The sequence below is a fragment of the Motacilla alba genome, chromosome 7 (assembly GCF_015832195.1).
Source record: "Motacilla alba alba isolate MOTALB_02 chromosome 7, Motacilla_alba_V1.0_pri, whole genome shotgun sequence".
Lineage (NCBI taxonomy): Eukaryota > Metazoa > Chordata > Aves > Passeriformes > Motacillidae > Motacilla > Motacilla alba.
In genome coordinates, this window is record NC_052022.1 from 19927589 (window position 1) to 19955273 (window position 27685).

Consider the following 27685-nt stretch of genomic DNA (forward strand, 5'->3'; position numbering starts at 1 on the left):
ACTATGAACATCCATTTCTGATCTGTGTACTTGTAAAGTTTTTCATTGGTTTACATGATTTACACTTTCATGAGCCCTAAGAGGCAGATTTATCTCTGGGGCGGTTTTCTCTGTTTATTTTGTCATCATACGTGTTTGTAGTGTATTATGTTGTCAGCCTGCAGTTCTGATTTATGTACCAGAAAATACTAAGGCTAAGCAGTTTTTCCACTTCTTGAAGAAAAGGTGGGGGGAAGTTTGAGAATCCCAGCTACAATATTCATTGTACAGACAGTCTTGCCTTTCACAATGAGAATTATTTTACTAACAGGAACTTGACTTTGTATTTTAAAAGCCAGCAATTGCGAAAATACTTCTGTTATATCTGGGATTTCTATGTCTTAAATATTCTGCCTTGGCCTATAAAATGTCAAAGTAAACATTCTCCATTTGCTAATGTTAAATTGCAAGTATTCATTTTACAGTACATTAAGAGAGAAAGGTCAGAAATCCTACATATTTGGAAACAGTCTTCTAAATTCTGAACAAGTAGCCCATGTGAGTTCACATCAACTGTCTCAATATAATATCAACTAAAGCATCAATAAAAACCTCACTTCCATAAAGCTCACCCAGCACTGAAGCAGAAGACAAGTGCTGAAGAAAACTCTTATAGCAGGAAATTTTCAGCAGAGAGTATGTAAAAGTTAGTAAAGGAAATCAATTTTAAACTGCCCCTTATTCACAAAATTACTTCTGGGAGTGCTCTGAGATGTTACCTGTGAGCACAGTAATTGAATTGTGCCAAAATATAAGCCATGTTTATTATAAAATGAATGTTAGTCTGAAGGATATTAACCTCAAGAAGTCCCTTTGAATTCTGTTATATGGGAAAGAAGTAATGAGAAGGAAAGGATTGCAAATATCAGCTTAATCCATCTTTGAATACTGCCAAACCTGGTTTAGATGAGTATTTTATTCTCTCACATATTCACTTTAGCTAACACTGCTGCTTTGTGATCAAGTCTTCCCACTCCTGTATCAGTTTAGGATATAAAGATACCTGGGGCAGGGTTCCATTCTCTTGCCACTGTGTAGCTACAGGAAACAGGAACTGCAAAGTGGCTTGGTGGCACAATTCAAGCATTCTCCCATAAATGAAGGGTTTTCTGGTGACCAGCTGTGCTAATTTTAGAGCTTTGTTGAGCTGTGTGTTTTTATAGCAGAAGCAGCATATCAGTTCATGAGTGGGGAGAGTGAAGATGGTGCAGAAACAAGTGATGAAAGCAGCAATAACAAAACAAAAAATAAAACCCTAGCTGTTCAAATAGTAATGATGAAGAAAAGTCTGAAGAAAATTAGTGTGAGATACTATGGTATTTCATTGATGATTTTGATTCTCCAACAATCTTCAACATACTCTGTTGAAGTATGCTGTTTCATCATCATTATTATTAGAAATTTTGGTTTTCTTTACTAAAATTAATATCAGAGCTTAGAAATTTTGTGGTCCTTGCAATATTTTCAAACTTATACCTGTAAAAATTACCTTGTTTTCTAACCTGATGACTCATGCAAACTTGATGTATGCAGAAGTAATTGATAAAGTGTTTTTCTGCTGGAGCAGCAAGTTACATGGAAACTGTGACACAGATCATCAGTTGAGCAAAACAGTATTTTAGTAGTGTTGGACTTGATATCTTCTTTTGCACCACTTTAACAAGGGAAAACCAGCATGATTATATAAAACTCTGTAATCTGCAAAACATTGTTGTAGTTTTGAGTGGCAGAAATGCTGCCTTAAAATTAAAATGCCGCTTGCTGAAAATTCTTGTGATTTTTGTAGCCTTGACATTAATGAAATAGCTCTTAAGACTACTTGAGCTGAAAAGCCTTGCCTGACATCTTTGTAAATCTGCATAGCTTCAACGGCAGTCTCTCATCTAGATTTGGAGATAAACCAAATAGCACTGTTGAATAAGTGCCAATTGTAAAATTGATCAGAAAATCTACATAACTGATAAGATTGTAACTTATATCAATTTAATATTAATTTATTGTTAATATTTGTAGAAGTTATAGATTGAGGTGGTATGAACTACAGTAGTATCTGCCACTGTGGTATGAAATATTCATAATCAACTGGGAAGGTTTGAGTTTACACTCCTGAGGAGTTTGGTCTCCACAAGAGATTATAAGACAGACTCTTGAGCAAATTTACCACAGATATTTAATTGTTTCTCTGGACACAGCTAGGCTTTAGAAAGGAAAAAAGGATTATTTTCTAGACATGGATAAGCAGTAAGTAACCAGCTGCTTTCCAGAGAGAAGTGAAATTAAATTGAAAGGGGTGAAAATTATCAACCTCTTTGCAGTTGTGATTCCTGAATTACTCATATTCATTTTAGTGTCCACATCATTCATCTCCTTTTGCTTGTTTTTGAATTTGCATTTTTTTTCTAAGAGAAAACATTTTGCTGAAAAACTAAGTGAATTCATATGAATGCCTCTGCTAATGACAGGGAAGAAATGTGGGCTGGGAGTCATTCTTCTTACTTTATAAATAAGCTTATTTTTCTGGACTGGCATTAAAACTTGAAAATGATTCAGATATGCTCTTAAGAGTAAAATTCCCCTTTAGCAGAGTATCTCAAGAATAGATCATAGATATATAAACTCAAGATGGTTTACATTTTATACTAATATCTTTGCCATTTTTAATGCAGACATCTATGTGGGATGTCTGCCATATGTATTACCTCAAATCAGTTGGTGTCCACATGGTGAGGACTAAGTGAACCATGTTACAATGCAGAAAGAAATGGATAAGTCAAAGTATTTTTAGAAGTTTGGATATACATTGGCTGTGATTCCTGTAAAAAGGTGTGCATCTAACTTGACAGATAGTGCTACTCTCTGGTTTTAAGGTGGTGAAAAAGTACTTTGAGTGAGCTGTGCTACTGCAGGTAAGGCTTGTACCCAACTCCTACTTTATTTACAGTGGGTTGTTTTTTCTATATTAATAATTTTATTGTACAAAACCTGCAGTTATATGGGTGTGGAGAATTGGACTGAGTGTAATCACATTCAGTAAAGTTCACTAATGAAAACCAAACACAGCTAACATGCTGTTCTGGAGTAAACAGAAGAAAAAATACAATAAACATATTTTATTTAACACATGAGTACATTAAAATTTGGTATTGCTTTTCACTGCAGAAATTCTAGGGCCTGATAGTAGTATTTGGGACTATACAGTAACCGTTTCATGCTATAATTTTAAGTGTGTATCTTTCTTTTACCTTAGCATAAAAAAAAATCTCTGTTTATTGATGATGTGTCTTAATGATATTTAATGAAGTTTATAAGTCTTAGAGAAATAGATTAATATTCTCATGCCCAGAAATAGATTAATATTCTCAATATAGGTGTGCCCATAAAAAGAACTTCCATGGGTTTCTTCCTGCCTTCAGCCAAAGCAATATCTCTGTGTTGTGTTATTTTCCTTTCAGTAATTCCTGATGCAGGCATAATAGGATAAACATGACAGAGAATGCTGATCAAAAACTTGTGCCTCTTAACAGGGCTTAGCTTTGCAGAGTCTGTTTCTTTGTTTAACCCCAGCATCATAAAGAACATGAAATCACAGGTTTGAAGATTAGTTACTCAAAGAGATCTTTCTGTGTTGCAGAAATGTGTTTGCAGGTCTCCAGTACTTCATCCTGGTCCAAGGTACAGTATCTCGGTATCCCAGTGGCATCTCAGGTCATTTCTGGAGTCACTATCATTACCAGTGTATTCTTGTCCTTCTGTAGAGAATTAATGCAAAGTGAAAATTAAGGATGATTGTTTGGTGTTGTATGGTTTTTGAAAGGATTTTGCATCTTTTGTATTTTGCTCAGTTAGTTAGCTGGCTGGCTGGCTGGCTGGTTGGTTGCTTAAAATATGCATTTTTAAGCTGAGTGTTGACCGAAAAACATTTTAAAATAGCAGAACAATCTGTAATTCCTTTACATGAAGAAGAATTTCTTAAATTTCTCAGGAGTAATCCTTCACCCACCTGGATCCCAGGCTGTATCTTAGGAAGAGTCTATTTACTCACTAAGACAGTGATTTTTTTCAACATGTTAAAACCCAGTAAGCAGAAGGCAGTCCTGCTTACTGCAGCTGAAGTCTGTCGCAGCATTTTATACAGCCTGTCTCTAGCAAGCAGTGGTTATGTTCTTATCAGATGACATTTAGGGCTAATTTACACCTAAACACAAGCCAGATTCCATGTCTAATATTTCAGATTCTGGAGAAGGAAATTCTGGACTCTTTAACATTTAGCTAGAAAAGCTACATGTTGTTCATTCTTGCAGTTCTTCAGATCCATAAAGCCTCTGTAACAGAATTTTCTCTGAAGGAGGAAGCCAGTGGAACATCTGTAAACTTTTCTGTATGGCATGACTAGCTTAAGTGTGGATATCTGACAAATCTTTCAGCATTTTAGCTAGCTCATGTTACTTTCAGTGGAGTTGAGACATTTGTTTACACAGATTAATAATCTCTGAAGAAAAAAAGATGACTGTTAGGAGAATGCTGAGGAGTGAAGCCCAGGATTGGTGTTCTGTCGTTGGTGTTCTCTCTGTAGCTGGAGAGGAACGCAAGTAGCCTTGTTACCTGTCCTGGGGAGAACAGAGCAGTTGGAAACCAGAGCATGACCCTTTGTACTCTCTTGAATTCCTTCCCAGACGGTTCCTTTAAAGCCTAGCAAACATTAAGGATCCCTTAAGATTACGAAGAGAGAAGTTATGCTTGATTCACTGCTCAGAGCAGTGCTGCTCTTTATCTCCTGTGGATACACTTCTAAAAACTTTGTTGTGGCTAAACTGTTAAAGATAGCATGGCTAAGTTCTGTCTCTTGTTCTAGTGCTGATTTGCTAATGCTGTCCCAGATGACAGCAGCTCTGTTTTTTCCTGTGGTTCAAGTGCAACTATCAGAATATCATCAACAGGAGTAAAGAGCATTAGGTAAGTGTGTGCTTGCAGAGCAGTTTTGAAAGGCCAAAGTAGATAAGATTTTATTACATAAATAAATTGGAATATGTGTCTGTAACAAGTCAACTCTAATCTGATTTTTCTGTCTGGGAGATGTCTTAAATTTGAATTACCTCTCTCTTAAGCTGAGAGGAGTGGTTTTGTCCTTAAAAATGCCCCTCAATATTTTCACAATCTTCCATACTTGTACTGAGTAGAGAAGCCCATGTAACTACTGATTGCTTTACTTAAAGTCCATGCACACTTCTATTACCTCCAAATAGAAGTCTGTTAGTTGTAAAAATGCTAATGAAATCCACTCAGAACAGGAAAGATTAACTAGTCAGTCTACCAGAGAGAGGGGATTTTTTCCTTACCTGTCCGTCTGTTTTTTCTGGTGTACAAACACGTCTTGGTAGACAAGCACATATCGCTGTACTTTTCAGAGAACAGTGTGCCAGTTGTCCATCTTTGTAGCTGTTCCTACCATCCTGTTTGCATTTCTGCGCTTTGATTGCACTGTGTTAAAAAATGTAAGTATTGGTGCTTTGTTTAAACTCTGTGTTTCAATCAGGTGCACTTAACCTTCCATTTTGGAAACAATTTTTGTTCCCATTTCTGTAATATTGTAGCTAAAAAGCAACCAGAGGAAGGAAGGGTTTCAAATGCAGTGCTGCAGAAGTCTGCTATAGCCAGAGTACTGATGGCTATCCAGGGCAAGCTAACCGACTTGTCGGGGCAAAACCTGGCTTATCCACCAGAGAGGAAAGAGGGAGCAAAGGGGACAAAAACCAAAACTAAACAAACAAAAACCAAAGCAAACAAAAAAACCCCAAATCAACCAACCAAAACAAAACAAAAAATCCTAGTTAAGATCACAACTCTAATGATTCCGAAAACTTTTGAGACTTGCAAAGCCCATACCTGAAATTCAGTTATGATTTAAGAAGTGTTTTTTTTCAAAGTAACAGAAAAGCCCATGCTTCTTGTTTCCTGAGGACTATTTATGAAATATGCTAATTTAAACAATCATGTGTTAAAAAATCCCAGAATCCAATGCTCCAAATTTGTCCTGAAATTGGAGAGTCAAACTGCACGATCTCCTGCAGCAGCATTCCTGAAACTGCTGAATGTTCTCATTGTGAACTGATGCCCTCCTATGGGATAAAATGATATAATTCAGGGATATGTATCATTTATAGTATCATAAGGGGAAATATATCCAGGCATTAACCATCTTGGCTCTACAGGGTTACTGGGGGAGGTGGGAAAAAATTTCCTTTCAGACACAGAGTAAAGTTGCAGTCTCCTAAAACTGGTAGGCAGTGGCCTTACTGGTGTACTGTCACTTCTGTTATTCTTTCAAGTTGCAATCACAGTTACCTAATCTGGGTAATTTTGTTTGAACCATCTAGATAAAAAAGTTTTTCTTTTGCTACAGGTTGGAAGTAAGGGGATTCTTTGTTTCTTTCCATGTTTCCTTGGGAGTATTGGAAGTTGGGATTTTCCACTGCTATTGTTTCAGGATGTGGGTTGTTCTTTGGGATGTTTTTCAGATGAAGCAGATCAAAATGGACAACAAGACATGCCAGCATGGATCAGGAAGGGGACATCCTAAAACAAGAAGCCACAAAGTATGTAAAACAATGTGCTTCAGATTAGACTTTTCTAAATGCCTTTCATCACAGCTGTGCTGAATGTTCTGTCTGGCAGTTCATATTGAGCTGTCTTTGAAATTCGAGTTATGTACATGATCCTTAAATATGGACCAGTTGGATACATCGGTACTGACTGTTCATAAAACCCAAAGCAAACATATCATTCATCTTCAATTAGTTCTTGTCAACAGCAAAAGTTACCTGTAGAGTAGGAGAATAAATCCACAGTCTTCACCAAATTTCAATTTGTAGAATTTTCTGGACAGGGCCAAATAATCCAAATAATTAAAGCATTAATTTGTTGTTTTTTCTCTTGGCATGTTCATTTTTATCATTACAGATATACAGGAACTTATTATCTGTATTTTAAAATAATTAAGATGATAGCCAGAAAAGGTCTGAAACACTTAGTTTTGAACAATTTTCCAATTTTTCTATGTCAAGAGTTAATGAAATTTATTATTTAAATGATTCCATTTTATCTAAGATCCAGGTAAAGTAGACATTTTTTGTATACCAGAAATCGTAGGAAAAGAAAGAGATACTGGATGCAATAAATATATATTTTTAGTGATGTACTGGATTACAAATTATAGCTGTTTTACTAAAAAAACACAGAAAAAATCACAGGCTGCAAAGATAATAATACAAACCCACAAGTCCAGAAACATCATAGATGTTCTCTGCACTTATTGTTGTATATAGTTTCAAGGAAAGAGTTTGCCTAATCCCAGCCTGCTAAGATATTTGTAATCCACACAAATGGCAATTAAAAGACAACACAGAGCATTCATGGAGGGAACCCCACAATAATAATAATAATCACCAGAAGTCAAATTTGCTGCTCTGCCTGCAGATAAATGCATATATAACATGATTATAGTTCGGAATATGAAGAAATAAGAAGTGTTATGGCACAGGAACTTTTCTCTATTTGCCTCTCCATTTCATGTAGCTGTATTGTGACCTCCTTACAGTGTAGGCAGGAGGCGCTCATCTCTCTTAAAATATTGTATGCAGCTCCAAACACAGTGACTAGTCAAATCTACAGGTTGCAATACAAATAGTGGTTTTTTTCTGCATTGTTTATATGTCCACATCTATAAAAATGATATAATTATTGAGTAGCTTTTGTTGCTAAAGATATTTATTGCATCATGTTCATTCCTTTGCCCACTCAGAGTATTCAAGATTCATATTGTAGCATGTGCAGTTTGTGGATGGAGGTGAATTCAAGAAATACCCCACGGTCTGGCTTTTTAAAGTGAATTCTAACTGATGTGCTGCTTACAAGCTTCTTCTAAGGCAATTATATATCTTCATATCTTCATCCTACTGCCTTGCTGATACTGCACATCAATGGTTTTTCCTGTGTGTTTCACATCATCAGTAAACATCTGGATTCAAAGCAAAGTCCAAGTCTTCTGGATCCCCAGCTGATATTCTCTGTAACCTGTGCCTAGAATGCACTCGAGCCTCTGGGAATGGACAGTCACATGCAAGGAGAAAATAGCAGATTGCTTGAGCAGCACAGCTGGAGGGGAAGACTTTGAACTCTCTCGGTGAAAGCGGCACATCTCTGAGTGCCCTAGCCTGGGCGTGTACGCCTGGCAAGGGTGTTTCAAAGATGGCAGTTGGTGTGGCGAGTTCTGAAGGAAGCCGCTGAGCTGGAGTGCTTCGGGTTTAGGTCGGATTTTCGAGCGGGTCCGTTGCAAATAGAAGTTAGCAAGCGTTTCCAGGCGTGCTGTACAGCCACGCTGTAGATGAGCGAGGGAGGGACCCGAGGAGCCCCAGGGTTTGCTGCTTTCCCCTTGCCGCCGCCGGGGCCAGGACGAATAGATCGCGGAGAGCGCGGGCTCGGAGCAGCCGCAGCCGCGGCCGGGCGGGCTCTGCGCCGGGCTTCACGGAGCGCCTGGGCTTGAGATGCAGCGCCACCCAGAGGGGCCGTGGGGCGGGCGGCGGGGCCGGGCTCGCTGGCTTCGCTCTCGGCCTCCTCCTGCACGGCCGGGAGGCAGCGAGCGCTCCGCACACCCGCCCGGGCCGTGCGAGGCTGCTGCCCGCGCCCCCGGACCGGGCCGCTCGCCCTGCCGGGGCTGCGGGGCCGGGCCGGAGCGGCTGCTGTCCGCGGTGCTGAGCGCAGCGCCGGGAGCGCCGCGCCGCCGGGCTCCTCGAGGTGCTGGAAAGAGTCGTATCTCCAGCGTGCCGCGGAAGGCTCGCTGACTTCATTGTCTGTCTCCTTCCCCTCGCCGGCCTCAGATTCGACGAGGCTGTAAACATTTATGTTAAACCATGTCTGTTTACTCCAGACACACGCACTTCTGGAAAGCCAGAAGGGAAGGAATAAGCGTTTCGGGCATCCACCCGGCCGGGTCGCGCTTCACACTAACTGATGGCTATGGGGCTCTTTGTGTGGCCTTTCGCTGACTCTTTGTACTGCAGTCCTGCCATGACTTCCTTTGAACGTTTGTTTACGTTTATAAAGACGATTAGTTACAGATATATTATTATTTCTCACACTCTGCACTGAGCAAATATCTTGCTCGATTGGTGTAACCAGCTTTAAAATTATAGTCTAGATATGAGAAAAGGTCACGTTAGCTAGGGCCATTAATATCTGTAAAGCTATGTTTAAAAACTGGCCTTTGTGCTCTCGGTGTTTTTGTTACACGTCTAGTTCCTAGACAGTAAGTGTGCTCGACAAAGCAGTCGTCTTGGCTACTTAATGCTGTCAGTCGGACGGTTTCCTTTACCAAACGGGCTTGTAAGTTTTTGCTTTTCCCTCGAGTCCTTCAGAAAGGACACAGCCCTGCTGCTCGTTGCACTGCCCGGCATCTCCTGCACAGGATGAAAGTCTCTGGCTCCATCGGGCTGTTTCCCCTCCTTTCTTCTCATTGCGGATTCCTCCCAGCCCCTTACGTGACATCTTTTTGAGAAGGGTTTGGTTTAAGCATCTGCGTAGCTACCGTGACATGCTGCATACAGCACCGCGGTCACAAGCACAAAATGTTGGCTAAGCATATTTGGGGTGTGGGATAGAGTAACGCAGATATGGGTTATCAGGGGTACAAAAAGCTTGTTGTCTTAATGCTTCTGGTTTTAGCAAAGGGATGTCTGGTATAAAACCGTAATCTAATGGCCACACTGAGGGCAAGTCACAGGCATCCAGGTGTTCCGCTGCAGCGGTACCCGTGCCTCTGCCACCCTCTGGCGGGGAGGAGCGGGGCGAGCCGCGGGAACCGCGGGCCGAGCCAGCGGGTCACATCAGACCCTCGGCACGGCGCAGGGGGGGACAGGGGGTGTTGCTAAGCTACGATTCACACGAACCCCGCCTGGCTCATTTCGAGTCCCGCACCATGCTCAGGGGAGGGCCGGGGCCGCGGGGACGGCCGGGGCGGGAGATCGGCCCCGTCGCCTCACCGGTGCGCCGATGTGTGCGGTGCCTATTAGCACAGCTGGCGACCTCGGGTCAAGCCGGTGCTGTCTAGGGAAAGCCTCTGGCTCCGTGCCCCTCAACGAGGGGCTCGCACGGCAGAGCCGCCTGCCTGAGGTGCCGCCCTTGCCGGGGCTGGACAGCCCCACCCGCCGCGGGAGTCAGCCCCGCCGCCCCGGGGCCAAGCAGACCGGCGGCAGCAGCCGGGGCCGGTGGGCCGCCCTTCCCCGCCCCAGCCGGCCGCCCCAGCGCTCCCCAGCCCCCGTGCGGAGCGGCGCGGAGGCGGTGGCGGCAGTCCTGTGACTCATGCCTGCGTCGAAGCAGATCAACGGGCGATTCACGCTTTTAAAAAAGCAAATCCGAGCACTTCTGGAAAAAAAGGTCATCTCGCATTAAATTCCGCGGCGCGATTGGTATTCCGACGTCGTTTCTGGCAGAGTTTATAAGCGGCGGGTCGCTCCCAGGCTAGAGTCGCCCTGCCAACCTGGACTACGGCAATAAGAGTGTCCGCTCGCCCCCTCGGTAAGTGTCCTCTAAACAGCATCCTATTTTTTTCAAGCCTTTGGGAACCTCCGGAGCATTTTTTTCTCCCAAAAATCGGTTTAGTCGCTGTCGTATGAATAGAGGAATAACGGTTTTTTTGATACAGCGACCGCCCTAGATATAGTGTTAACCTGTTACTTCACTTCTAGGCATTGTCTAGAAAATATCTTCGGCTTATGGCTGCTTTCTTTCTCGTCTTAAAAAAATTAAATGCCTGTTTTCTATTGAAATCATTGATCCGTTGCGTTTACACGCGGGTGTAAATCCACCCAGCAGTGGAAAAGAATCGGTAGCTACCGGTTTGAAAAAAGCCGCTAACAAAGAAAGCGTTCTTTCGTTACCGCGACCTTCATTTTCTTTACAAGGGGAAGAAAATAAATCGCAGGTAGACGTGGGGACAAAGAGACGAGCTGGGCAGTGACCCGGCAATTCTCGATCAGCGACCCTATATTGGTTATCGGAACGCCGTGTCCGCCAGGAAAGAGTTGAACATCTGGCGAGGAGCGAGGGCTGGACCTGCACCTTCCTTTCTGGGGAAAGACAGACGTGCCTCTCCTGCCATTTGCGCCGCTAAAGCGAGCACGGGCACGGGAGATCGCTGGTTAGTGCTGGAGCACAGAGTGGCCCCGGTTTGCTGAAACATGTGTGTGCAAATACACATGTATGTGGCGCCTGTCATTGGACATGGGCAAAGCGCACCTTTGTGGTGGCAGGGTTTTATGTGTCAGTCTTTCCTGAATGCTTAGCCTGACGCGTGTTTGGTAAAGCCCAGAAGCGGGCTGTGTTTGGGATTGTAGGTCGTTTGGGCTGGTGATTTCGAAGCCCGCTTTGCACGTTGGTCTCCATTTGATGCGAGCCATATAACTGCCCTGCTCAGTGGCCACCGATATAATTGCTATAGGCTTCATGCTCTGCTAAATCCGTCATTCCGGCGTGGGGGGTAGTTCTCTGGAATCTAGCGAAGGGAAGATTTTGCTCTTCAGTCTGTCGAGGCATTTTCCCGGTTCGGCCGGTCCTGCCGCCACCTCGGGACCTGCGTGGCTGCCGCCCGCTGGCGTCTGGACGGGACTCTGGTGCGGTGCTCCAGGAGACTAGACTACTAAACCCGCTGTTCTTCCTTCCAGCAAATTCCTTGTTGCCCACCCCTTAGAGGAATATCGAGGAAATACGAGCTCCGAGGACTGGAGCTTTTCTGAAGGGATGGCTTCCTCCGCTCCCTCGTCCTCCAACGATGCTCCGGACCCCACCCCACCTAGCCTGCGACCTACAAGTAGGTTTTAATATTTTCCTCGTTTTAAGTGTTTTGGAGGCTTTCTCCGTTTAGGCTCAGAAAGACCAGTTTCGAAACGAAATGATACATCTGTGAAGCCCTGTTCCGCGCCATTAAGCAAGGTGCGGAAAGTGCTCTACACAAAGAAACCATCTTCCTACTGGGAACAGGAGAGGTCGGTCCGTGGCGAATAAAATGCTGTGAGGAAATACCCACCTCACCGGCCAACGCTGTCTTTATCTTACAGCCACGTTTGAGAGATACGGACGATAAACTGACCTCCCAGATGGACAAAAAAATCGGGATGTTGGAAGGGGTGCAGAGAAAACGAATCAGTTAAAGGACGAAGTTACACCAGGGTATTAAAGCAGGTGTCTCCCAGCTACATTTTATAAATGCTAATGCTGCAGCTTCTTTTCAGCCTACGCTGAAGCCTATAATCAAGCGAAATTTGGATGCTAATTGCAGCTTTTCAAAGCGTTGTATTCCTAATTGCTCTGAATTCGCCTTGAGTTATTGAGGTGTGAGTGGGAAGCAAAGGCTGCTGCAGGTGGATAGAGAATCTGTTTATAGCTCTGCCAGGCAGTTCAGACCATCGCCTACAGGAAAAAAAAAATTAAAAAGCCAAACAATAAGAGGCTTGATGCTATGAAGCATCAGAGACAAAGAGCGGGCAACAGTAAGAGATGAAAGGTTGTCAGGGACAGCAGAGCGGGTAATAGCTTTACCCTGAAAGAGCTACGAGACACGAGCATCGGAGTCATTATTGTCATTATTCTGAAACTGGAAAAAACGGGGAAGGGGGCGAACGGCAGTACTGGGTCTTGTTTCAGGCGCGCGTGGCAGGCACTGCTGCCTTCGACTGAGGTGTCACACGCAGAAATCTAATTAATTGGCAACACGGCTAAAACAAAGATAACCGCTGGCAGCAGCATCCTGCCCTGCCCAGCCCACACGGGTTCCCCGCCCCCGGGCACTGGCAGCGCCCCTGCCGAGCGGGCTCTTCCTCCCGGTCGGGAGCGCCGTGGCGTTTCCCCCGCTTCTCCCTCCCCGAGAGTCAGGCTGCTGCCCTCCGTGCTTGGGTGAGCCGTCCTCGTCCCGGTTCCTCTGAAACCTTCTCCCCTCGCGCCCCAACGCCAGGTCAGCCACCCCCAGCCCCGGTCGTCCTCTAGGGTCCATCGCTACCGGACTTGAGGCTGCCCCGTGCCGCGGGCGATGGACGGGAGAGGCTCCGCAGTCCATCGGTCCTGGGCTTCGTTCCCCGCTTCCCGTGGGCTCAGCTGGGGCTAACCGGTGGTGTCTGAGCCACGACTCGAGGGGCTGGGAAGCAGCCTGTTCCCTCTGGGGGTGCGGTCCCATTAGGGCCGTCGGCGGCCCGTCAGTCCGTCCGAGGCTCAATGATGCGAGTCCGATCATCTAGTCAAATACTATTTTTCACCCAATTAATTCCTGAACTCTTTTGTGACCCCATTTCACGCCACTTTATTTTAAGCTGCTACTTCCCTGGAGCCCCGCCAGTAAATGATGAGATGTCGGGTCCCGGGTGTCTTCTCCTCTCCTCTGGGCAGGCCAGCATGTCACCTCGCTGTCATCCGAGCCTCAGCTGCCCCGCGCCCAGCGCTGCCGGGCTCGGAGTCAGCCGTTTGTCACGGCGATGCAGCCGTGCGGGGGACCGGGGTGGGGCGCGGCGGCCGGACAACCCCGCCGCCCCAGGGGAACAACTCTGCTCTCTCTTCCAGCTTACGACTCGTGGTGCGGCGTGGCTCACGGGTGCACCCGGAAGATCGGGCTGAAGATATGCGGTAAGTGCGGCCGTGCCTCCCCGTACCTCACCCCACACACCCACGCGTGACGGCGCGGCCCGAGCGCCCCGCCGGCCCTGCCTCGGCCGCCCCCTGCCGGCCGCAGCGCGGCTCCGCGGCCCCGGCCCCGCCGCCGTGCCCGCCCCGGGCCGCCCGTGGCCGAGGCTCGTCCGCCGCGGGAGGGACGGCGGCGGCCCCGCTGCCCCTCCTGCCACACTCGGGGGTGCAGGCGCCGGGCGCTCCGGGCGAAGAAAGCGCGGGACCCGCCGGGGAGGCCGGTGGGAAGGAAAAGCGGGGGGCGGGGGACCGGTTCGCCGCCTCTCACTGTCTGAAATTTTTCAACCTTATCTGACTAGAAAATACGGATCTCCTGGGGAAAAAAAGATTAACGAGAGCCTTATTAAAGAGCAATTCGTCAGCTTGCTGTGCTGGTAAGATAGCGCTGGCAGCCAGTCAGCGCGCAGGCACATGAAATGCAGAAGGGAAACAAATGCACAATCAGATCGCAACGTTATAGCAAGAGATTCATTTGCAGATAACAAGCTGTCTTTCTTCTCTAGGTATCTCAGTAGCGCCTTTGCTTTCAGAGGCTAACGGTCAAGTCTTCATATTCTGATGGGGGAATCATTCCGTTTAGCCCATACCCCTTATGCATAGAAATTATTTCCCCTTTTCCCCTCTGTCTCTTTTGGGGGGATGGGAAATATGTCGTGGGAGAAACTAACCTTTTTTTTTATGCAAAGGAACATGTAAACCTCTTCCCCTGCTTGCTGGAGTCGAAGTTCATTCATTAAGCGTTTTGTCACCTGGAAGTTTGAACGGGAAAAGAATCAGGGTGCAAATGTTTAGGTCTGTGTCTGAGAAATTTCGCTGGTAGCCGCTGGCGACATTAACGAGTAGTCGCTTAGTTCTATAAATAGCTCCTGATCTGGGTTTAATGGACCATTTCCCTACCAGTCCCCTCAGTGGCTGGAGCGATGGGCATTTTCACCATCATTTTAATTTAGCCCGGCAAGCAGAACTGATAAAGTAACGCGCATTTAGGCTTGCTCCGTGTTGCTGGACTACGGTTAGAGAAGGACAGCGCAGCTTCTCTCAATGAGATCAAATACACTTGAAAATTAAATACCCCACCATTTTGGATTTGAGAAGGGCATAGGAGAGCGTAGTGAAGGCTTTGTGAAGGGAGTTCAAGACAAGCTGTATTTCTGGTTGTGGTTTGGTGCTCCGTTTTCCTTTGCTGTCTATTTTCTGGTTTATATTTTAAAAAAATACTCTGAATAGTGAGTGATGCCGTTTTGCAATACTCAGATTTGATCACGGCTTTTTGCTTGTGTGAGCCCTCCCTTCTGAATCGAACACCTTCACAAAGACATACAGGGAAGGTTGCCTATGGTAAGCAGTGAGATATTAAGGTTGCCAAGAATCCCAATTAAACATGCTAAACGCGTTGACATTTGACTGTTGCAGGTGATACCTCCTTGTCCTTACCTTTCACAAGATATCATTCGGAACCCTAAATATTGTATAGTCACAAAGGCGCCTTGGAATTGTTCCTTTTGTGTGTATCACACTGAAATCGATTAATTTTGAATGCAAACTTTAAATAAGGGTTGACCTTAGAGAAAAGGCTGGTCTTGAACAATGAGTTGATTCTTCCATCTGAGTTGTATATTATGGGTTTGACATTTTCAATAATTTTGTATCCAAGATGTATGTAATTTCTTCTTAAATAACTGAGCGATTTAAGGATTAGCTTTTTTCCTTTTCTGGTTGAAAGCCACTGCCTGAAACGAGCACTGTCGCTACCACCACTCCCACCCCTCCCGACCCCTTCCCCTCCCCTTCGTCTCTTCCCATTTACACCTAAAGAAACCAAACCAAAGAAAACCCCCCCAAAAAACCCAACCCAACTCAAACCAAAAAAAAACCAAAAAACCCGAACCCCTATTTTAAGCGGTTTAATGAACTGTCACGGTGGCCAAAATATGGGCAGATTTCCCCCTGTATCTGGATTTGTATGCTACACTCCCACCATGGCAATTGTTACTGCTGAGACTGATCCTGTTAACATTTGGCACCAGTGGAATGTTCAACGTAGTAAAATTGCTCCGGTGCGTCTCCTGCTTGGCCTCGGCCAGCTGATGATTGCAAACTAGTGAGCAACGCGGGAGAGTGGGGCTTCCAAAGCAGCGATGCATGTTAGAAACTGGGCTCGTCTCCGGAGTCTGTGGGATTTATGCTGCCAAGCACAATTTACGTAGGTGGTGCTGAACACGCCGACCGCGGCGGGGTCCCGGATCTCCTGCAGCCGCCCCCGATGTGCGCTCACACACCTGCCTTACGCCTGATGTGAAGTCACACTGAATTTTTGGTCGCGTTGCGCACCGAGGTACTCCCTCGCCAATCTGGTGTCACTCCGCTCTTGAAAACTTGGTCTCTTAAAGCGCATCGATGAAAATGCACCTGCGGAACGGACCTGCTGCTGAAAAAGGCTGCGCTCTCCGCTGCTCCAGGAGAAGCAGCGCGGACACTATTTCATACTCTGCTACTTGCTGGAAGTCTCCCACACCGGCCTCGCTTTTCAGGCAGGATACAAATGAAAGGTCGGCTGCAGTCATGCGCTTCTTCCCGGGAGCGGAAGGAGCCCTCGAGGGCCGGCTGTTCCGCTTCTCTGCAGACCGCGACGGCGCTGGGGAACGTCCCACACCCTCCCAGGGAGGGGCTCGGCAAACGAGGTGGTCCGGCCGCTGCAGAGCGGGGGCTGTCCGTGTCCCACGGGCTCCCCCTTATACCGAGTCCCCAGGTCCACGAGACACTGCCGTGGCCGAGGGACTTGAGCGAACGCACATTACCTACAGCCGGGTGGGCTGATGTCGGCCGACGGCGCGATCCTGCCTTCAGGCTTTTTTCGTCCTCCAGTCCCCGCCCTGGAGCCTCCCGAGCGCGGCCGCGCAGCCCCGGGTCCCCACGAGGCGCAGGCTGACGGGCCCCGTGCGCGGCCGCTTCGAGCCGCAGCTGATCCCCGCCGCCGGCTTCGGGACACAGAGGCTCCGGGGCGCCTCCGCGGGGAAGAACAGCCCCAGAGTCATTCGGGCAAGGACTGAGCTCCCTGCCCGCAGCGTCTAGTTAGGTCAGACCCTTCAGCGATGCCACGGCCTCGCTGGGCCCGATGAGAGTTGAACTGGAGCCTTTCTTTGTTGCTGAAGCGGTGCTCCCTCCGTCCCCAACCCTCGTCTGCACGCCGAGGGGAGCGCCACTTGTGCGAGGAGCTCGGCTCTCGGGGCAAGCGGAACGCTCCTGCAGGCGTCTCTTCTCACGGAGCCCGTCCCACCTGAGCATCGCTACGGAGAGCCTGAAAAAAAGACGGCTGGGGGGGGGGGGGGGGGAAACAAAGCAAAATCAAGCCCCGGGATCTGGTAAAAGAGGATCCATAATTCAGATTAGACTGCACTTGCTTTGATATCAGCTGCTCCTCCTAATGAGCAAGAAAATAGCACTAGCTGTTGCAGGAGCTAATGATCGCTGCAACAGCCATTAGAAGCAGTAACAACATAACTAAATACTACATATATATATATAAAAAATATATATAGACGGTTACTCTGAACTTATGCACGACGTTTCCCTTAAATAGTCTTTGTCTCATTCGTAAAAGCATCACAGAAAAATACTAATCAGTAGAAGATCAGAATTAAAAGGCAAAAAGTGAGATGTTCACTGGAAGTATGGCTCCGACAAACTTACCTGTGAGCGGCCTTCCTGGAGACTCGTCTGGGTACCCGACTGATGCAGAAAGGCCTGCCAGCCGAGTGCTCCTTTTTCGATAGCTCTTTCGTGATTGCCTGGCTGGCGGCGGGGTCCGAGGCACAGGTACCGCGCCGGGAGCAATTGGCCCAGCAGCTCACTGTCGCTCGCTTTTCTCCGCCGAGGTTCAGCCCCAATGCCTGCCCAAGTTGCAAGGGTTCAGTATGGGCCGGCGGTGGGCGCCTGATGGGAGGTGCCCACAGTCCCGGTCCGCCGTCACGGCTCCGGACAGTGGGGACGCATGGCCGGAAAGCGGAGGGCGCTGAAGAGAAGCGGCGTCGGGGAACGTGAGTGAGCCAGCTCAGGACGTTGTTTCTCCTCCCTGCTAAGCCCTCCTCTCTGGCGGATATCCCCAGCCGCGATGAGCCTTGTTTTAGATTGTGGTTTGTTTTAAAAGAAAATAAACAATAAAGGAGACCGGCGTCGCTGTAGTGCCTCTTCCAAACGTACAGGCACACTCGGTGCAACCCGGAAGGTCAAAATCCGATGCTTTCCTTAAAGACAAAAAGCCCGACACTATGGGTGTTTTAGTGGGCATCATAGATTTAGCATATCAAATCCAGAAAATTAATTGTTCTCCCTGCCTTGTTAAACTAGACAGATCTCATTATTCGCCTCGGACTCTGCGTGGCTCCCGCCCCAACAATTCTTGGGGTGAGTGGGTTTATTATTGCCGTGACCTATAACAGCAGCAGTTGTGTTCGGGTTCTGGGTGCCAAAGATGCGTTTCCAGTGAGAGTGGAGCTCTTAAAACCTCCGGGGATGATTACTGTTAGCATCAAAGCATCTTTTCAGGTGGAAAATCCGCATCAGTACTTACTGATAATAGGAAGGTGGGGTTTTATGAGTGCTACTGGTATCCTCAGAGCTCTAGCACTCTCAGGACGGATGCTCCAGAATGGCTGCTTGTTCTCATGCCTTTTGTGCGTGAGAGCACCACGAGGAGAACTGAAAATGGCCCTGATTTTAATCATACATCATTGCCCCTGTCTGCTAGGTCCATAAACTTCGCCTGCAGGCTGAAATAGCATTGACTCATCCTGAACTCTCTTCCAGTGGCTGATTACTGAAGTGGAATCTGTCTGATCGACTTAATAAGAATTTACCACTGCACTAAATGACGAAATTTTGTTTTTTGCATGGCTGCGTTTTTGCAGTTGATGGCATTTTGAACTCTCCCTCCTGGAGGCAAATAATCCCCATAAATACCCTTATTCCTGACCTCATTAGTCAGATCTAGAGCCAACACCGCTTTAAACTGTTGTCTAGAGAGCTGCTTTAGATATTTCTAAACATGTTGGGAAGTGAGAAAACTCTGACCTGTGCACCTTGCAATAATAATGTAGGGTTCCTGCAAAGGACCAACAGCCTGGAAGACAAGGGCCGGATCGTCAGCTCTCTGAAGGAAAAGCAGTCCTCCAAGAGCCTGCTGGCATGCGAGAACAGTGAGAAGGAATCCAGGTTCCGGCGCACCGAGACAGATTTTTCCAATCTGTATGCCAGAGGTAAACACTTTACAGTTTCTCCTTGCTCCAGTCCCTTAGTAGTCTTGCCCTCATCTCCCCTGGAAGTGCAGCCATGTTCAGACCATGCTTTTCCTTGGCTGTTTTTGAAGGGAGTTCTGTGTCTGTGTTTTTGGGGAGCTGCACTGGTGATGTATGTGAGCTGCCTGAAAAGCAGTTTTACGTACTTTGCATACTTTGAGGTGCAGATGTATACTTACATCTGCAGCTCAGCTTCAGTGGTTCCAGGGGTTCCTCCAGATCTAGCACCCGGGAGGAGAGTAATTCTATGTTTTTATCCTCCTTAGTAAAATAGTAATGAAGCAGCCTGTGATTGCTGGTACGGGGCCATTGCAAGACGAGTGGGAAAGGGAAAGCAATCCCTTTGTGGGGCGGAGGTGGGGACGTTGCAAGGTAGGGGCAGGTGTGGATTTCAGGTACTTTTGGCCCACAGGAGGAGAGTGCCTCGCGCCGCACAACCTTTGCATTTCAGGGCATGCTCTTAGGCCGGGGCACCTTGGAGGTACCTCTGCTATTACCGTGGGTGACCTAGGCTCGCCCTTCTCCACGAGGCGAGAGGGACCGGGAGTCTGCCCGGCTGCAACCAGGCAGCACTGGGACCGCACCTTCCAGGTCCTTGGAACGCTGAGGGCAAGTGAGGCTGGTTCATCTCTGCTTCTCTCTCCCAAAGCAAGTGCTGACAACTGGTTTGACTGGTTTGCCCCACAGATTTGTTGCCCTCCAAGAATGGTGAGGAGCAGACCATGCAGTTTCTGCTGGAGGTTGTGGACATCCTCCTCAACTACGTGAAGAAGACATTTGACAGATCCACCAAAGTGCTGGACTTCCACCACCCGCACCAGCTCCTGGAGGGCATGGAGGGCTTCAACCTGGAGCTTTCGGACAACCCTGAGTCCCTGGAGCAGATTCTGGTGGATTGTCGGGACACGCTGAAATACGGAGTGAGAACAGGTAGGTTTTTGCACATTACTCTGTGACGAGTCCCTCCTGGGACTTTTTTCAGGCTCACGGTGAAGAGAGCTTGATAGCTCACGGAGGTAAGCCCACACCCTCTCTACGCCCTGACTGTGCCTCTGTACAGGCTTGGCTCCAGGGCTGGCTGCAGGCGCTAGAAATGTTTCTGCTCAGAAACTTCATTTTCTGATGACCATCCGTCCCTGCTGGGTAGGGCTCAGTGCTGTTTTTAGACCACAGAAACAAGTTTTAAAGACATAATCTCTTTCACTTGATGAAACGCGAGCTGTCTGCATCTCCGGGGAGCAATATCATTAGGTAAATGAGGGCATAAATGACACAGAATTTGCAATTTTTCTTCTTTATGTTCATCAAACGTTTAATGAAAAAGAGACTGAAATCCTAGGAATCATCAATAAAGAAACCCTGTGGATTTCAGCCCATTACCCAGGAGCCCTGCCCGTCCAGGTCCTTCTGAATCAGACAGACATCCCGGGTTGTAATCACTTATTTGACTGGGTGAGCTGTAGCCAGGCTCTAGAGCAAAGTCAATGCTCTTTCAGGCTGTTTGGCCTGAAATGTTTTACATTGGATCCACAGGAATCTTGGCTGGCAACTAGCCCTGACTGCCGTACGTACCCAAGCGGGTCAGGAACTGGAGTGGTAATGGAGCGCGCCGAGTTTCCTGTGCCCAGTCTTGATCCAGCGTTTCAGGGCTGCTGAGCTCTGCCTGGCTGGCTGCCCTCCTCTTCGGCTCGGCTCGGCCGCAGCGGGCAGCGATCTCCCCGCGGAGCTGGAGCAGTGGGAGCTCAGGCTGGGAGGCTGTTTCCCAACGGTGTGTGGCTGGGCAGCTGCGAGCCATGGCTCCTGACGGATGGGCTGTAGCTTTCTGCTGTGGTTAGTTCTGGAGCCGTGAAGACCCAATGCAGTGCATTCAAGGAGCAAAATCTTGACAAAAGATGTGGCGGGTAGCGTTCTGTCCTTTTTCCTATTTACATGATGGTTTGATCGATTCAGTGGAGTCAGTAGCACACTGATTTTTGTACTCTTAATCAAAAGGGAGAGTGTTTCACTCCCAAACGCCTGGGCTGTTAGACAGGTGGCCTGAGGTTAAGTCAGAGTGGCTGCGCTCTGTGTGCTTGCACCATTATTCTGCCATTCATCGTGCCGCAAGTCGTGCAGCCTCCTCCCCACACCCGACCTCCCCTGGAGCTTCTGTGGGACCAGCAGGATGTGTCACCAGGACCTGAGAGGCAGGTATCCGACCGGACACAAGCTCTGTTCAAAGCGGTGTCTGGTGCAGCTTTAAAGTGCTGCTCGGATCGTCTGACTGCCCAGGACACGCTGGGGGCACCTGGGGCTCACATTCTCCTTCAAGCTCCCTTCAAAGTCACCCGGTCTGAATCTACAGCCCAGCCTTAGGAGATCGCGGGCTCATTAACAGCTACGGGAGGTCGGCGAAATGTCGCTGAAGATAACTTGCCAGTCAATGTGTCCTGGAAAGGGAGAGAAGTGCTGATTTGTACAGCAGACAGCTAAGCCGCGGTGGTGTTTCTGGGCTCTAGCCCCGAGCCGTGGGTTCCCCGGGCGGGAGCAGCCCGGGTGCAGCGTGTCCTCTTCAGGAAGCGTCGCGATGTGGCAGCGCCGGCAGGCTCACGCCTCCGAAAGATTTCTGCTGACATCGCTCGGGGCAGCATCGCATTTATTTCTTCATGTCAAAAGATGCTGATGTTCCTAGTGTTGAACCGAATCCGACGTGACAGGGTCCCCTCCAGGCGTCGAGAGCTGACCTCTCTTCTGGGGCCGAGCTGTCCCCAGTGTGCTGTCTGCGTGTCCTTCCCCAGAGAGCAGAGAGGTCTAAATCATGACACCTCCCACGTCCCCTCAGCCCCCGATACCAGCTGTTAGGAATTTCCTCTCTTCATGCTAGAAAAGTAGGTCCCCAAGACTCGGGATTATTGCTTATGGAAGTCGTTAAAGCAACTTCGGCTGAAATAGAGAGATGTGATTTACTTCCGTTCAATAATAGCAAACTCTGTTTAAGGAGGTGAATTCTAGCTTATAAACCATGTGGGGAAAGGGCTCGAGTCGAGGTGCTCTTGCGGGGCCCTGTCCTCTCTCTGCAGCACTGGGACATTCCTGCCGAGACCCCGCAAGACGTCTCTCCCGTGTCCTTGTAGCTCGGGAAGAGACTGGCTCCTCCGCAGCCCCGTCTCACTCTTGCAGCCCCAGTTCGAGCGCCTGAGCCTTCCTCTCCTCCTCCATTCAAATGCAAATAGCCCCAGTACCTGGAGGTTGTTACTGCCAAGGGGGTGTCCCCCGCCGTGTACTCCTCTCCCGAGCTCACAGCACGACAGAAGTGGGAAGTGGGCTCTGGAAATGGGCTAGCCCCAGCCCTTGGGCAGGTCCCGGAGGTGTTTACAGGCTCAGTCGATTCTGAGGCTCTCTTTTAAAGGCAAATGATTCCATACAGAAGCTCCCATCCGAAGCATTTTTTCAAGTTTGTAATAAGATATCTGTGAATGTTGGCTATCAGTCTCCCCATAAGCAGGACTTGGTTTGAAAACTTTGCTGCAAGTATTCTGAGTACAAACCTGTGATTTGTGTCAGAAAAAGTGGACGGTTTAAATTTGAAACCGGAGAGATACCAGTAGAGTTTAAGTTGCTCTCAATTCTCTTTTTAGGTCACCCTCGCTTTTTCAATCAGCTGTCCACAGGACTGGACATTATTGGTTTGGCTGGGGAGTGGCTGACATCTACTGCTAACACAAACATGTAAGCACTGTCTTGTCACCAGTGTCTGGGACCGGGGCTCACACAGGCTGCCATGTATCGTGGTAGATAGGTATTGTCACAGATATGAATAATTTTCATTTTTAAATCATGAATTACATCTTCCAGAAAAATGTCTCATGTTTTTCTAAATGTGTCAGTAAAACAATGAAAATAATTACATAAAACTGAACAGTTTTATGTTTCTTATAAATAGAAATGCAAATATCTGAGAGCACATGGTAAGTAAAACATGATTATTCTAATATAATAACATGAAATTACTTTTCTTCTTTTGAACCAATCTTCTCTTTATTTTTCCTTTTTTTTTAAGCTTTGTCTCTAGACTGAACAGGTCTGCAGCTATCCATATGTTAACACTAGAACACAAGATATGGAAAAATTTATTTTCTTCTCTACTGTTGACTTCAGAGATAGCAGACTTGAGGCAATACCTTTTGTTCATGTGCTAGTAAAGAATTGGCTTCTGGGTAGTTTCAAAATGATTTAAAATGTAGTGCTGAAAAATAATTTATGCTAGGAATCGGTCTAAGATTAATAAAGTCGTGTAAATGAATAAAGGGAAGTATAAAAAAAGTCAAAGTTGACTTCTGAATGCATCAAATAAGAAACTTTTGCTAATTTTTCTTGACCTCAATGAGAGGTAAATGTCAGTGTAAGGTATTATGATGATTTTTTTTCAGCAGAGTGCAATTAATGAAAAAAATCCAAAAAACAGCACTAAACAAAAACATGCACAAACACAAACCAAAAAAACCCCAACCCCAAACCAACCAAAAAAACCTTCTAAACCACTAAAAACCCACCAAACCTTCTAGTCAGTTTTTATTTATATTTTGATTTCTATATATTTAAAAATGCTAAGGGAGTCCATGTATTCAGCAGGTAAGACTGCTCTCTTTTAGTCCTGAATGTGTTTTAGTGCTGAATGTGTTTTAACTGTAAAGGGACCTCTGTTTTAGGGAGTTTGTTGTTAATTGTCGTAACATACGAAATCTATCTTCAGACTGGAAAATTAACAATATTTTCACTGGCCTATCTGTGACTATTTGGTTCATTAAATATACCTGATGACTAGCAGCTCGATGTAGATTAGAGCTGTGCCTGTTTTGTGACATTAACCATAAAATAAAAACCTAATGTGCTTGAGCCAAAACCAGCCTTCTCTTTGTAATAATCATCTCAGTTAGTTATGTTTGCTGAAAATTGGTATGAGAAATTCAGATTTAAAAGCTGATTGGGAAGAAAATGCAGCAATATGTGCTTTAATTATTAAACAAGTATTGTAAAAGCTTTAAAGTGCTTTGAGGTGCCTTTTTAGCAGCACAATTAAAAGTGAAAACAGTTTTGATCACATTTCTAAAAAAACTTTGCTTAAAGTTCGTTTCTCTGTGACCAATATTTCAGTGTAACTTTTTCCCAGCCCATTTGACTAACTTAGTTACCCCAGTTTAGTTATCCTTTTGTAATCAGTGAAATTACACAAATCTGATAAGACATAAAAGAATTCAGCTCTGTGGCAGACTGTGACAGGATAAAGAAGTATTGACATCATTATTAATAACATGGCGCTCATTTAGTCACTTCTTAAAGAGTAACTCTTTTTAATTGATGTTTTCCATTTTTTTTTAAGTAAGCTGTTAAATAGCTAGTTTCTCAACCATTTGGGCTTTAAAAAAGAACATATCTTGAAAATACTGCTCTGTGAACATGAAAATTTAGTATCTATTTGTTAGCATGAGGCTTGGTGGGCCCTTTTTTTCCCAAAAACCAAAGTCAACATGGTGTGCTTTCAAGTAACACAGTAATTGCAGATAAGGTTAAAGCAAGATGTTTGTAAAATATGACTCAAAGACTGACAGAGAAGGTTATTAAAAATAACCAAATCACCTCTGTGAGCTCTGGGGAACATAGTATTTGTTTTGAGCAGTGCTCCAGCATGCCAGAACAGGTTTTGACCTTTACCTAGAAACTGTTCCAACCTATTACAGCTACATGAGCACATAACACAAAAGCAACAGTAACACTGGATTATAGTAGGGAATGTTTTTCATATGCCATTTTTTCTTTTCTACAGATAAACAACACTTAAAACATTTATGAACAATTAAAAGTATGTGTTTTCTTTTGCAGATGAGTTTTGAGTAATCAAAACATCTGTACTCCCTTAAAATTTTAAATTATCATTAGGAAATATTACTTAAGTGCCACTGTGAAGATAATATATAAAATAAACATAATAATTTTCCGCATTGACTTGGAAATTATGTATCAATGTGCTATTCATAGCTCAATCTCTAATCATGAGACCTTCAGCATGGAAATTTCAGAATTACATTATTCGTCCAGTTCTGTAGCACAGGGCATTCTGTCACCATGCAGCAGCCAACTGAGGTTAAAAATAAATATTATCTGGAAGTTCTGTTTGTGCTTGCTGTTAGCTGAGACAAGGGAATACATTGGTGTTTTCAGTATTATGCAGATTTGCTTATGAATAGAAAATTGATGCAAAATGTTCTGTGTTTATTCTCAGACTGCTTTTTACATACTGGCCAACAAGAGAACGGTAGCTAGAATGATTTGGTCTGTAAAGTGATTTGTCCTCTATGTGAGAGCAGAATTGAGCCAGCACTGGCTTCTACCAAAAGACCAGTTAGTACATTCTGTTAGTAAAGAGCTGATACTCGTGACTGTGATAGTTAATTCACAGAAATACCTGTAAATGTTGTAACTATAGGAAAATTTAGTCATTTTTATTAGGAGATTGATTTTAAAGTTCAATGGTTCCTTGTAAGCCAAACACATTTTTTTGGTTTTATGGAATTTTTCAAAATACTTTAAGTTTAAAACAAGTAAGGTGGAATGAACTTTAACAAGATGTGATTTGTAAATTCATAGCCATCATCTAATATAGCTTCATTGGCCTTGTAATTTATAAACATCTACTATCATTTGTTTCTTGTCAGTTCTTGGAGACTCAGAAATAACTATGGAATAGAATGAATAAGTAGTATTTTACTTGTGTTTAAATATATTCAAAATTCAGTGTGCAAGGTCTCAGGACAAAACTCAAAATGTGTTTAAACTGATGGGGGAAAAAAATAATCTCATTGACTTAAGAGTACCTGGTATTGAGCTACAGTGATACACTGGACTGCTGAGTTCCTGTGGACATCATTGATCATTCTGCCTAAATAAAAATTGGAATATATTCTAGACTTCCAGTGCTTAAAAACAAAACAACCCCAAACCACTGTTAGCAGACACTGCTTTATTAATTTTGTCCATTTAGAAATAGTGGCAGCACCCAAACTTCAGATCAGTATTGAGCTGTCTCTGCCAGTTCTAATGATAATAAAAACAAAATAAGGAGTATTTTGGCTTCTGAAAATAACAATCACAATAATTAAACAAATTAGAAATCTTTAATATTAAGGGAATATCTTAAAAATAATGGGGGTGTTTCTCTGATGGACTAAGGACACACAAAAATTGAAGAAAATATTAACACTGGTGAAAGCAACCAGTGTAGCTGTAAACAAAATACAAGCTTTCTCAGACACTTGTTCCCTTCATAATATCATGTCTCATTCAAGTTTGCTGTACCTATTCTCAAAACATCATTTTAGTATTAGAGAGACAACACAGACATTTTGACAAAATTATTCAATGTGGAGAATATCAGTCAAAACTGAAGTGTCAGGGTGTCATACATACTCTTATAGATTCCTTTGGAAATCAGAGGTTGATTTCTTCATTTCTCTCTGCTTCCTTTTCCCCCTTACTTATTTTTTCCCCACACACAGCAAGCAGAATTTGTTTACAGCAGTAGTAATTTGTCCATCTACCTTGATCACCAAAAATAGTTGTATGGTTGTCAATTCCCATCCACATATCTGACTCTGACATCAGGGCATGCCAGGATATGTAATGTTTTTTGCCCTCATTAAGTGGATACAATAGTTGACTGCTGACTTGGTTTTGGTAATTGGTAATTAGAAAATCATCATTTGTAATTACTCTTGACAGTTATTGATCACGTTGTATTGTAGAAGTAAGTTGTCCTTGGAGATCATCAACAGAATAAATCCACATAATTAATTATATTTAAACTTTGAAACCCTAGCTCAATACTTCTAATTATGGTTTTATTTAGCTCAATGAAGTTCACTGTTTTCATAAGGATTTAGCAGTACGTTATTCCACAAGTGTGGAATTGGCACTTTGGGAAACAGCTGTTTTAAAGGACAACCTTGTGTAGAAGTCAGCAGCGCTATGATGTTGAAAATTATGTCTGATATTCACTAATTAGAAAGCTGAAAAATATCTAATACTGCAGGTTTTTTTCATCGGTACTTCCAATACTGTCTTCCTGAGGATTTTTGCTTGGGTAAAGTTTCAGCATCAGGACCTCAAGTTACAGGAAAACTTTTAGAAACCTCGAGCATTTTAACAAAGAATCACAGTCTGGGAATTTACCATGTGTTTTTAGAATCTGTATCTATATTGTGCTTAATCGGTATTTTTGCTTTATCCATGCAGGTTTACCTATGAAATTGCTCCTGTTTTTGTCCTCATGGAACAAATAACACTTCGAAAGATGAGGGAGATTATTGGATGGTCAAACAAAGACGGTGATGGAATATTTTCACCTGGTGAGTTTTTCTTCTCTGTTTTGGTGGTTTGACTAAAACTTCAAAAGTTAAAATAAGCATAGGCTGTGTCTGAGTAGTCACACTATCTGCAGCACAAAGCAATGAGTCAGATATTAAGAAGGATGAATGCTTTGTTTAAACATCCCACAGAATAGTTGGGGCAAAAAATTACCTCTGTGTATGGCTATGTACTATGGCATATAAAACTTGACTACAGTACACAGTTAGGCATTTAAACACCCCTTTTATGAG

General features: G+C 45.2%; 1 protein-coding gene across 1 annotated transcript in view; it reads left to right on the plus strand.

Moving 5' to 3' along the window:
• The first annotated feature begins 10026 nt into the window (after positions 1–10026).
• GAD1 (glutamate decarboxylase 1) overlaps positions 10027–27685 on the plus strand; it is a 33163-nt gene continuing 15504 nt past the window's right edge. Inside the window, exons 1-7 of the mRNA XM_038142890.1 lie at positions 10027–10608; positions 11754–11899; positions 13639–13701; positions 18855–19013; positions 19740–19982; positions 22670–22760; positions 27321–27433. Of these exons, the coding sequence (XP_037998818.1) occupies positions 11830–11899; positions 13639–13701; positions 18855–19013; positions 19740–19982; positions 22670–22760; positions 27321–27433 (739 nt within the window). The 5' untranslated portion in view covers positions 10027–10608; positions 11754–11829. The remainder of the gene's footprint in view (positions 10609–11753; positions 11900–13638; positions 13702–18854; positions 19014–19739; positions 19983–22669; positions 22761–27320; positions 27434–27685) is intronic.